A 13,205-nucleotide genomic window follows, 5' to 3' on the forward strand; every position below is an offset into this window, starting at 1 on the left:
CCCCCCCCCACCCCCCTTCCCCACACCAGCAACAATCCTTGCTGTGAAAATCCTTCCCAGCTTCTTTCTATATGATAATATGCTGTTCTGTAATATGAAAATGCAATTGGCAGTGGCTTTTCTATCTAAAAGCTGATGTATCACTCCAGTTGGCCATCCCTACCCAATAGTCAACCCCGGCCTGTTAGTTAGGTGGCTGTTGTTGGGAACTTATCTACCAAAGGAGGTGGTCGAAAATCGAAGGATTTTCCCAATTAAAAATCAGCCTTTGTCAATTTATTTTTCTTTGGACAGCAATCACTACCTCATTTTCACTCTTCTTGTGAAGTAACTACGCCAAAAAGCTAAGAAACAATGTTTTTGGTGAAAGCAGCACATTTTGAAATGTGTGAAAATGACTTTGTCTCAAATTTTTCACCGGGGGAGGGGAGGGGGGCAGCTTCAGCGGTACTGCTTGGGTGCAAAGTAAAGAATGACTCGACCTGCACTGTGTAATCTCCAAGATGGTGGACATGCAAGAGTGGCAGGGCGAGGGGCCATGACCTCCACTTTTTTGCAGAGCACGCGAAACTTTTTAGGGGAATGTAGAAAGAATTTTAATGCTCTTAATATTCCTTCAAATATGGTCTTAGCTTTCGTTTCTTTGGTTTGTCTTTACTATCAAGATTTTTAGGAGAAATAGAGAATCTATAACATAGAATTTTGATCAAAGAGACCAAGTCATTGTCTAAGTTGTGCGTTTCGCATTGCACTGAACGAATAACAGCTTTTCAAAATGAGATTGCTCACTACAAACCATTATACAATCTTCTGAATGCATGCTTGGCTTACAAAGGTGTCCAATTACGATCCGCAAGCCAAATGTGGCCAGCGATGGCATTTTCTGTGTCGATTTCTGAAAATTTAGCCCATGAGCTATGTGTATATGGTGTGCCATTCCCACTCACCAAGACGCATTCTAATCATGGGCATACTTATTTGATCTGAAAGTAGACGTTTTCTCTTATGAAGCTAAGCATGTCCAAGCTACCAGTTTAGTAAGTGATGTGAATAAACTTTTTGCGACCAGAAAATATTAAATTTCACACTGGTTCTTTCTTCATCCTTCATTCCACATTGGTTCTTTCTTCTAAATTTCACTTTGAAGCAAGTCTCGCGCCCCTATTTGGGAAATTGTCCGCCCTTTTAGAAGAATGACAGTCAGGTGAAAAAGTTTCTGAAACCCATAGGTTCAGGCACGTAAATAATAGGGGGGCGTGGGGGGCGTAACGCCCCCCCAAAGTTTGGAAAATCCAGTTACAGTTGGAAAACGTAACGGTTGACTTGGAATTTTTTTCTTAAGACCAAACTTGTGAATTTTATATTTTAAGAAGTTTTTTTATTTTAAATATAAAAATTCTAAACATTAAAATTCACAGGCTGAAGCTGACCCATCCAATCGTTTTCTATTGTGAATCCCGTCTCCACTGGATCCAAATTGCACACTTGCCCCGTTTTCTTTTTCTTTCTTTCTGACGGGAGTTGAATCAAATTACGAACAGGCAAGGTGAACTTACGGATAAGAAACTTGAAACTTACAGTTTGGAATAATAATACCCGCATTGATCAGAAAATATTAGAGTGGGAATTTTTTTAGAAACTACGAGTAGTTAATTCAATAAAAGATTAAGAATCTTTCAGTACTAAATATTCTCAACGCTTCTTATAAAAAACGAGTTTATGCTAAACTCCCCCTGTTATTTGTTAATGTCCTTGAGTCCTTATCATAAATTCCTATGACAAAACTGCTGTGGAGCAAGAACACATTGCAAAAACTGCAGTAGAAGTATTTGATCAAAGAAGAGTATTTCATCTTTCGAATCAGGCATATGCATAAGTTTGTTCTCAAATCATCATTTCAATTGTAAAGAATGAAAAGGCATTTGGCCCTCTGAAAAGTTTAAAGGTAGTTTTCTTCGATCAAGAACGAAAATAAAAGGCCCAAATTCTTGGTGCTTCTATATCGTGAAAAAATGTATTTTAGATAAAATTGATCAATTGATCTGAAAGAATACTACTAATCATTAAGTATATCTAATACTGGTTTTGCTTAAATGTTGCTTTACTTCTTACAGTATGTTTAATGTTTGTTTCATGTTAATCAAAATTTAGAGATTTAGGCTTTTATGCTTTAGGCTAATTATTGAGTAAAGATTTGGTAATTATAAAGAAAATAGAACTATGGTGCTCGGGCTATTTACAAATATCAATTTGGTAGGTACAACAGATCTACTGGTCGAATGAAAAATTTATCACTTGAAGTTGGAATTTTCATACTTCCACGCCCCCCCCAAAATTAGCAACTTGTTTTCGTCCCTGCATAGGTTAATTTACTTCAAGGATTACCTTAAAGTTGACTTGCTTATTCCGAAACTGGATAATGTTTTTCTAGAAAAGTCATGTGTTGAAAGACAACAGGAGATATCTATAAAGTTGTTTTCTTTAATTTCTGCCATCATTCAAACATTTTCTTGCGCTTATAAATTGTCCTCTTCATATCATTATCAAACCAAAAAGAACTATGGAGCATAATTATGATCCGTGGAATATTTGTCTGTTGTGCCTAGGATCCGTGGTTCTCAGTCAATGTTGTTTCCTAGACCCATTTTCTGGCTATCTCTAGAATGTCATATTTGCAAAACTTTTTCTGCTGCTTATCATACTGGGTCGCCTTCATCAAACCCAGAATAATCACTCTTACCTTTTGCAATAATGAAGTACCACGGAATTTTAGGTGCATTCCTTACAGTACTGTCTAGCTATACAGCCATGAAAATTGAACCAAAGTCAAAGTCTTGTCATTATGGCCCGTCCACAATCAATTTTGATTCGCGTGCCCTATTTAGGGGCACCACCCCCACAAACCCTGCCTCTTTTAACTGTCCTCTTTTTCTAAGTCTTTAAACAATATTTGCGATACAGTTGTTCTTTGTGTGCGGTTTTAATGCAACTATTGGAGTGAATCGTTTTTTCAAACATAACATGAAACCATGTGGAACATTCTACCCTTATCAAATTACGATGTGCGCTCATGTCAATCGACTGGCTAAATACACAGCAGCAATCAGTGGAGAAGATTGAACAGTTTCTGAATGTGTGCGCTTTGTATCTGACATGACGATTCCTTGTAAGTATGAATTATATAGACAGTCACAGATTGACTGTTAGTTCTCAAACCAAGTAAAAGTGTGATCAATCTATCTGAATCTTGTTGCTACAATTATGAGTGAAGTTGTGAGCGAGAATGTTGATCTGGCCTTGGAACAGCTATAAATTCAAGCACTGCGATGAGTTTGAGCCAAACAACTAACATGCCTTACAGATTTCGTATTGGATGTCAACGAATGCTCTAATGAGACGCTGAAACGGACGGGAGAGACGAATCTCACATTAAGGGCTCAAGTCACGAATTTCTTAATTGTAGAGCTCTGTATAACAAATTTAATTTCAATGTTATGGCCCTGGCCCCCAAAGCAAGGCTGGCTCTGACACAAAAAAAGAGCTGAAATAATATTTTTGACAATGACTCATTATTTGACATTGGCATGTAATTCATAAGTCTTCATTTTGATTAAAGTAGACTTGAAGCAATTATCTGTAAATGTTAGCTTTATTTGGTGATAAAAAGTAATTTCTTCCTTGGAGAAATTTGACAGGAAGTTTTGCCTTTTATAAAATTCAAAAGGTCTGGCAGCGTCCGCGTAAGCCCTTAAAGTCACCAGAGGTGGATCCAGAGCTAAATTGAAGGAGGGGCAGTTGGTAGTGGGGGCGCTGAAAAATTTTCAAAAATTGATGACGAGAGAACGCTCTATACAACAATTTCAGATCCATTTTCGGAATAAACAACATAACTTTGAAGTAATCCTTGAAGCAAATTAACCTATTGGTCTCAGAAACTTTTTCACCTGATTCTCATGCTTCAAAAGGGGCGCACAATTTCCAAAAAAAGGGAGCCATACTTGCTTCAATTCGTCCAGGGAGGGGCAACTGCCCCTAGTTGCCCCCCCTTAAATCCGCTACTGAAAGTCACTCCCTAATTAAATCTTTGCGAATTGAGGCTGTAGAGAAAATAAAAATGAGGTTGTAGCGAATTTCCCACAACACCAAAGACAAACCTCTCTATGAGACAAACAGTTTGCAAATTACTCTTTTCTTGTCTTTCTTACGTTGCTCCATTAACTATTAACTATTACGTTGCTAAATTTTGGCTACGCAAAGCAAGTTTTGAAACCATAAGATTACATCACAGGGAAATTTTCACCAAAATATTACCCCTCCCCCAATACTTTCTGGTCGAATTCAGACGAATTACCAAACTGATCCTGCTGAGATCTTGGGGGACGTGTCCCCCCAGTTCCTTCGTGGCGCTATTGGACACTTAAGATAAAAAGGATAGAAATTTGTACACAATGCTCTGTGATACTTCAAAATACCGTGGCGTGCAAGCCGAGCCACAAACACGATCATTGGTCGCTAATCGTTAGCAGGATATGTCGGGCTGGAAAGTACGAGTTGCGCAGAGCTCATTCTTAGGAAAAGCATTATTCACCAATACAAGCCAATCCACTCAATATTTTTATCAAATTGTAACAGGTGTAGGCAGGATCGCCGAAAGTTTCGGAGGCCCCGGGGCAGAGCCAAAAGCGGAGGCCCCTGCAAGCGAAGCGAGCAGAAAATTTTTGCAACCACGCCCTTTTCCTGCTCTCTTTTTATTTTAATTTTTTAGAACATTTTAATATTTTTAAGCACACTTGTTACGCTTGATTAATCCCATTCTTAAAATAGAATTTATTGCTTTATGAGGTCCCTTAGACCTCGAGGCCCTGGGGAATTTTGCCCCCTCTGCCCCTGCTCTCTGCGGCTCTGGATGCTTGTTGACTATATGCTGCTACATGACGTATCCTAGATGAATTGCCTTTGCTCCCCTTTGCTCCTATTTACAAACCGAGATCTTCATGTCCTACCATTCAATTCAATAGAAAAAACTGCAACTCAAGTCTTCTATATAACTATTATATTCTATAACAGGAAGTTGAATCTGCCACTCAGCTGATCGGCATAGTTTTCATCATCAACACAGTAGAACTGTTTCATCTGGATTGAATGTGATAAAAAATAGTTGAAAAACAAAGCATTTCTTTTTTGCTTTGTTTCAATTTTTCAGCTCCACAGAACTTCATATCCAGCTCCAAGTACAAGGGCCCAAATCCAGCGTAGAAAAAGCTCTGGAGTTGCGGTGGCGCATATGTGATAAACTTCAGTTTTGTTGACATGCAACACAATTTTAGAGGTGATCTTCAAGAATGAACTAAAGTTTCGTTTTTGTACTAAGTAGCCTTGTTAGTTAGTTTTTGTACTAAGTAGCCTTGTTAGTTAGTTTTTGTACTAAGTAGCCTTGTTAGTTTTCAATTGTGTCTCTAGTTCCGGCACTCAGTAGAAAGCTTAGCTACTATGTAAATGAAGCTCTCCTAACTACTGTTTTATTTTCTCTTTAGGGTATTTTCCAGGGACAATGTTCCTTGTCTTCATACTAGTTAGTTTGGTATTCCTTGTCTTGATGTATTGGAAAGCAAATGTTTTTCTGCGCAACAATCAAAGAGAACAAACGGATGTAGACATTCAGGAATCGGATGAAGAAATTGACGAAATAGAACAGATGAAACCAAGTACAAAGATGAGAGAAATTGCTTCAATTAAAACAGAGGATTCCTCTGTCGAGAAGCAGGCAAAAGAAGGATTTGAAATAATCGATCTTTATTCAATGGAGGTTTTAATGACGTATATCAAAGAAAAAAATCACCTTTCTTGTCGCATACAAAACATTGTTGGCATGTCCAATCTCAAAAATAGAAACACCAACAAGTTCCGATTCCATGCCACTATACTACCATCAAAAAAATTAAAATCTCGCACTGCATATCGTTCACTGGAAGAGCTTGCGATACAGCTTGTTGTTGGCATAAACAATGTAAATCTCGAAATAATGAAAGTTAGTACACTCCGTTTGCGTTTATATGGCAGACACTTCGAGCTCGGAGTGCCAGTCACAAAAGAGAAGTGCCTTGGTGAGACAAACATCGTTCTAGCCAAATATCTTAGTGAGCTTGAAAAAGGCAAAGAAGCTGCCACTAAACAAGCAATTTCACCCATAGCAGAGCAGTTCCCAAGTCCCAGAGATCTTTTTACTTCAGACGATTGAATCTTTTTAGCTTAAACCTTTTATACATAAATGTTTTCTATTCCCTAAAAAAGACCAAATGTAAGTATTTTTTTACCGTTCAAAATTTTTTTAATAATGTAACTTTATAATGCAAATTTTTTAATAGTGGATATCATTTCAAAAAGTATTACTATTTTGCAAAGGTTACGGGGTTTTGCTGCACGAGACAACATCATTGCATGCGCTGAAAAGGTATTGTTAGCTAAACCTAGGCCAGACACACCAGACGAAACATCCTCAAAAGTTTCTATTTACGAAAAACCAAATGGCTTGAAAAAAAGAAAGAAGAGACTTGCTGCTTTCTTTCAAGAAACTTTGCCAAGTGCCCAGAAATTGTTATGAACATTTACATAAGAATTGTCTACATATTCCACAATACTTAGCAGTGATACTTAGCAGCACTAACCGTTCAAAAAGATTAACCAACTTTGCTTTTTTGGCCGAGCATTTCTCCAACTAAACCTTTTAACCAACTGAAAGTGTATTAGCCATGAAATGAACTATCATATAGACACTTAATAATAACAAAGTAAGAGCAAATAATGACATGAAAGTAGAGGGAAATTAAGTTTGAAACAAAAGTATTTCTAGATTTGTTGGTGAGCCCATGAGCATCTTTTGCAAAAAAACCAATTATAGGTTAGTTTGCAAAAATGAACTACAGCTTACTTTTGCTCCTCATAACAATAATTTCAGTTTTGAAAACTTTCCTCTAATCTATGAGCATTTATAAGACTAGCGTGCAAAAATATTTGTGACCACACCCTTCAGAATGAATCTCAGAAAATTTCTTGCAGGCATTTCTTGCAATCGTTTAACATCCCTGTACATTAGAAAGGGTAGAATCATTGGAGGCACTGTATTGAAAACAATAGGAACAAAAGATTTCTCGTTGGAAATGGAGGGTTTTTAAAGTTTAGGGGGGGCAGGTATAACTTCTAGAAAACCACCTTTTATTTTAAGGTACTGGATATCGTTAGATTGAAAATCCTGGATGTCTATTTTCTTGTAGAATGAAAGGAAAAAGATTCACATTCATACAAGCGTATCATGTCTTCTTTTCAATAACATAAAAGTAAAAGGGAATTGCAAATGAACATCAATGGCGGTCAAAAATCTGTTTTTAGTCAAGAAAACAAGAAATCCTAGGATATTGGATTATTGAATGCCGCGATTGATTGAAAATGCACCTTAAAAAATGCGTGACATATTATGATTGCTTGATTTCTATCATTGCATGCGAACCTAAAACCCAATTAAATGTTTCTATGCATTGTACGTATGCGGTTGCGCTTTTTTTCTTCTCTTTCGCCACACTATCTCAGCATTTAATCGTGTTATGAGACATGCTTCATGAAACTTTATCATTCCACTATCCCATTTTGTGATGTTGCTTAACCCTCTCAATTTCTGTTTTATTTTCAATCACTCCACACTTTATTAATATGATTTCCGTGGCTTTTTTAGGATGCAAATATGTTTAGTTACTTTCAATTTGCTTGTGTTTATTGATGTTTGTTCTCGGTGCGTTGCGGTGTTTCTTATTTCTACTCTATATGTTTATTAATTTGATATTAGCTGCTATAACAAGTTGATATTATGAACCAGGCCCTACTTTAATATGCAGTGATAACAAACCTACGCTGCGATAAATCTATAATGCGCAGTGACAACTAAACTTAACAGTGAAAACAACCACACATTGTTATTTCAGAATTCGAAACAGAAAAGACAAACCACACTGAAATGATTAAAATATCTTTGCTAGTTCTCATAATAAAATCGTATTACTTAAAAGCAGCGTTTACACTGTTTACTTTCAAATTCATATTGTAGGGCATTAAGACTTTATTAAGGTCTGTTTATATTGAGAAAATCATCCCATCTTCCAGTCTGCGAGCTTAGAGAAAAAATCCCACCCTCCTATAGAATCTTTTGTATTTTTCGTCTTGCGTCTGTATACCAAACGAGCCAACCTGGTTAGGTGAGATCACACTGTGTGAGAGATCGCCTCTTAGTGGTTCCTACTGTTAAAAATTTATTTAACTTACAACTCTTGTTTTTCACTATTGTCATTCAAATATTGTTTTCAATGAGTCTCCAGGATGGATGACTGAAAATTAACCATACAAATCCCATGTGATTTGATGTGTACAATATTGTAAAATGTATCCATTAATAAAAATAGGTGCAGAAAATGTTTAACAAAGGCAGTTTTACATCGCTGATTTTTACCAGAAACAAAACCTTTTCTGAAAATTTTAGTTTTATTGTTACTCCCTAATGTTATGGATCATTTTTTTCCACAAAATTCCTGCTGTGCATCAATTAGCATAAGTTATTTTAAAAATGTGCAGTGATAAAAGTCCTTGAATCTAAGGGGCATCTAACATCTAAGTGGTCCTGCAAAGTTTTTTAATAAAGCTACTTATGCAGGACAGAACTTCATTAAGAAAACAGGTCCGATAAATGAGGTTTTAGATTAAGGAAGGTGTAAAGTTCTAAAAGAAAACAAAGAACTGAAATCATCTTAGATAGAAAAATATAAAGGGATATTGCGTCGATCGTGGGCTCCGCCCCTCTTAACTGTTAGCTGTGTTGAATTTTTGCTCCCTCTTCGTTCTAAAGCTAGATAAACCCATGGTGAAGGAATAACATCCGTCCGAAGAAAAGGTCTTGGACTCATATCTGTAAATCCAAAGCTAAAGGTCTTAGATTAAAGTTTCTCGAGAGTTGAATATTATTCTCAGTGTTAAATTGATAATCTAGAAAGATAGCAGAAAGTATACAAACATCCGCATTACACGAATATTCACTTTCACTACACGTTTTTCTATAATCATTCTAATTATTAGTTGATTATATAGATTTTTCGCTGTAAAATAGCTTTTTGATATTGCGTATATTTAATTTTTTCGTGCTTTCGTAATAAAAAAATTGTACTATTTAACATTGAGTTGATATTAACGTTTGACAAGTTGTTGTAGAAGTAGTTCTATTAACTTTTATTGCTATTTTTATGTTGTAATTAGGTTAGAGGCCATCTTGGCCTAGATACCTTTTTAATAAAAAAAAATAAAGATCTTGAAGTTCCTAATTACTGGAAGAATATGAATTACAATTTTATCATGATGTTCTTAAGAAAAGGATGATGCCAAGCCTGAATATTCTTACAAACAGTAAAAAATGTATTAGAAAGAGAGACAGCAAAGACAGAAATTACTCAATGAAGCGCGTGATGGATGCATAGCACACTTTAAGCGGGTTAAACAAGGATTCGAAGAAGCGCAGCATGCTTTATACCAAAAGGGGAGGGAGGAATGGGAAGAGAGAAATGCATGGAAATAGCATTCCCAACAGGCACGATAGATCATACAAACAACCTCATCTGAGTCAAGGGACAAACTTTTGTGCAAAAAGCCCAAACTACAGCACTCCTATTATTCCCAAGGCATGAAAAGCAGCGCATAAACTCTTGATACAAGAATGAAAACATGAACCTTATTGCCAAAATGCGAATAATACAATTCAATCAAGCAAAGTAAGAACACTATAGAGGAATCAAATTCTACAACATCCTCGAGAAATTTTAACTCTGATAAAATTTCATTTGCTCAGCACCTAAATTATAGCATTTGTTATTTTGTTGCACAAAAACTTTATTGCAAAGTTTGTTAAAGAAAACTTCTAAAGCATGAAGCAAAGCTTTTATCTGTTTTTGACTGACAGTTTTCAGTTTTTCAAAAACCGATGACCTTCCACACGATCAGTTTTATCAGATTTTGTTTGACAGCTTTCAGTCTTTCAAAACCGATGTCGTCCATACATGATCAGTTTACTTCACTTTTTGGCTAACAGGCTTAATATCTCAACTGTTAAAAAATTAGAGCATTCATCTTGGTCCAAGTGCATGATGATCAAAGTGGCAGCTAATCTTTGGATTTGCGCAAGGGTGTGATATGGAAAATTCTGGGCACATTTTGTGCCCAAGTCCGTGAAGAGAATTACAAGAAATGACGACATTTGGCGAGCAGCTGATCATATTCTTTCTTTTATCATCCGTGCAGTCTTTTCAAGCTAAACTTTACTTTTCAGCTAAATCTATAATACACATCCTCGGTTGTCCGCGAACCCAAATTTATTGACGAGGCACAGCACAGTCTTTCTCAAGTACTGTCTGTCCTTAACGTACAACGACGAGGCCCAGCGCAGTCTTTTACAAGCACTGCCATTCCCGAATAAACCTAAGTTACAATATAATATCGACGAGCTACAAGAGCTTTCTCAAGCCTCTTGAGCTGAGCAGTTAGCATCCTTAAATTGTCATAGCCTAAATTCTTACAAGTGTATCTTCACATATTTCTCTATGTCTGTGCCTGCTCGTACCTCTATGTATCTCTCCAGAGCTCACTTGCCAACTTACATATATCAGAGACGGCGGCACGAAATTGAACCTGGGGGGGGGGGGGGTCTTCTAGAATGGCTAAAAATACATCTCCCAGCCTAAATTTTAACAAATTACTGTACCGCTCAGAATAGACCATTCGACGATTCTCAGAATAACATTATTGATTTTTAGAAAAAATTAGGAAGGGGGAATTCATGCGTTGGGGAATGAAAGAAAGAAATGGTGACCTTTGTTCAGAGTGCACATCCATGCAAATAGCAAGACGCTGTTATATTGATTGCCAGGGTGCATTCCATGTACTTAAGTCCGAAGATCTTCGGACACTCAGGTTTTTTTGGCGTTCCCAGTGCAAACTAATAAAAACATTTTTGACATGACCTTCGAGGGGGGGGGGGGAATTGGGGTGGTGTTGCGTACAGTTGACGTGAAATCCATCATGGATTGAGAGAAGACTTTACTTCCTGAACAGAAATGTGCATCTTCTTTGTCTCGAGTATTTTCAGTAGGCCATGTTTACACATCCAAAATGGAGACATTGCAAAGATATAGAATGTTATCTACTGAAAGCTAATCGACAAATAATAGAAATACATCGAAGTAAGTTAGTAAATAAATCGAATAAAAGCAAGCAGTATATAAACAGTTTGTTTCCTTTTTATTTCATACTCTGTTTCCAAAAATAATAAAAAAGACGGTCAAAAAATTTTTATCTCCGAAAAAACTGGGGGGGGCTTCAGCCCCCCAGTAGCGTCGTGCCTGTATATACGTTTATCTACATCCTGTTGTTGCCATAGCGGCTTCTTATGGTAACGCAATTTAATACGATAACGGGAAGTAAGCCAATACATCAATGCATATAACGGTTATACAAATACATAAGGTTATGTCAATGACAGTGTTCGAATCTTAACATGAATACAGGGTGTGTCTAATTATCCAAGATGCGGTTACATGTGTGGGGCAATCTTACAAGGAAATACTGAAAAAAACTATGACTGACATGAGAAAATAGAATGAATGAAATAAATGAAAGTCTTAACACGAGACAAATAGCAGTATTACAAGAGTTTCCAATAAAATACGCTTCGAAGTGCTTGCTTTTGTCAAAGGCACTTCAAAGGAAACGTTTACTATCCCTGTTCATAACATCGATTACATTGGAGTACCATTAACACTATGCAAAGAAACGTCGAATGCCTGGAAATCACATGCCACTTAATCACCACATCATCACTTACGAGACATTTTGTGTATGGAGTAGGTTTGTTTCAGACTATATTCCAGTTCTTTTTCCATACACCAATTTTCGTTACCTTCTCCAGCAGCTTCGATTTTTGTACCACATTTTAGTACCAAATCTTAATACCAGCATTTGTAAGCTTATGATACCAAGCCTTCATTCTGGTTGCAATTGGAGATTTTAGCAAAATGAGAATAGAATGACATCCAGAGGGTAAAGTAATAGATCAAAGAAGAACACAATGATCTTGGAGGCTCGAGCAATCAAAAGAACGCAAGTTTTTTTCAAAGAACTAGTCACATCGTAGTCATACGTGTCTAAAAGGAAACGACTTTTCTGATCTAAGATTTTTCATTCTGTGGATCAAGAGTGATTAATATTGGGTTTCGTATGTATTATAGAATCAAAGGGTATAAATCAGTTATGTCAAACAGGGGGGGGGGGGGTTCAGCAAAGCAAAGGAATATTTTGTATTATTACCTACCGTTGCAGAGGTTTTTGTAGCCATGAAGTAGAAAATATCGTTGAGAAAAATGTTGATTAATAGTGGAGCAAGAAATGATCTCTGTGGAACTCCTTGTACTATATTCTTCCACATGCTTGTCTGAGATGCTTGTTTCATTATTCCAATTGCTTTTTCAGTGTCCTACTTGCCTTTCCCATTGCTTCACTTGCTCGTTAAGTCTGTTCCCTTTTCATAATTTGAGCAACGGCTATTTGAAAATTAAAATTTACCCAGGCTCACTTTGTAGAGCACATTTCAAAAATACCAAAATCATTTTCCAAAACAAGGTCTACTCAAATCTGTCGTAGGGCCGTAGATTTCGACCCAAGTTTTTTATTTTCATGTATACTAATATCTATACTCGAATATATCTATACTTCTGAGTGGACAGTCAGCCTTTAGACATTTATTGAAATAGAAAAAGAGTTTTGAAGAATCAACGGTATAAACTTCAAAATGGAGGGAAAAGGGGTTGGTGCTTCACTGTCCTCGTGACTTTGAATTCTCCTTTTCTTGATCATTATTAGCGATATTCCCTGTGCAGTCATAAATTCAGTCACATCAATGTTTGCCTGCGTGCAGACCCTGTAGTCTGGAGAATAGTGAGTCTGCGCGCAGGCTACATCAATGTATGCTTACGACGCGATTCAGTTCTTGGATAATAAAAATCATAAAAGGTCTGGTTTAGGCTATCAATAGTGGACTTGGATTTGGCTTCGTGGCTAAGTGGTAACAAATTATCTCAAAATGTAGCAGATACACAGGGAATGCTTATTTTCACAAACAATGAGCA

At 36.7% G+C, this 13,205-nt stretch overlaps 1 protein-coding gene across 1 annotated transcript; it reads left to right on the forward strand.

The window, feature by feature from the left end:
* The first annotated feature begins 4 nt into the window (after nt 1-4).
* LOC135692179 (uncharacterized) lies at nt 5-10,686 on the forward strand. The gene is made up of 3 exons (XM_089110827.1): nt 5-1,229; nt 2,364-3,166; nt 5,535-10,686. The coding sequence occupies exons 2-3, from the start codon at nt 3,154-3,156 to the stop codon at nt 6,236-6,238; spliced, it is 717 nt and encodes a 238-aa protein (XP_088966953.1). The 5' UTR covers nt 5-1,229; nt 2,364-3,153; the 3' UTR covers nt 6,239-10,686.
* Nucleotides 10,687-13,205: the final 2,519 nt, after the last annotated feature.

Source organism: Rhopilema esculentum, chromosome 10 (assembly GCF_057945365.1).
Source record: "Rhopilema esculentum isolate cy_ngs chromosome 10, ASM5794536v1, whole genome shotgun sequence".
Lineage (NCBI taxonomy): Eukaryota > Metazoa > Cnidaria > Scyphozoa > Rhizostomeae > Rhizostomatidae > Rhopilema > Rhopilema esculentum.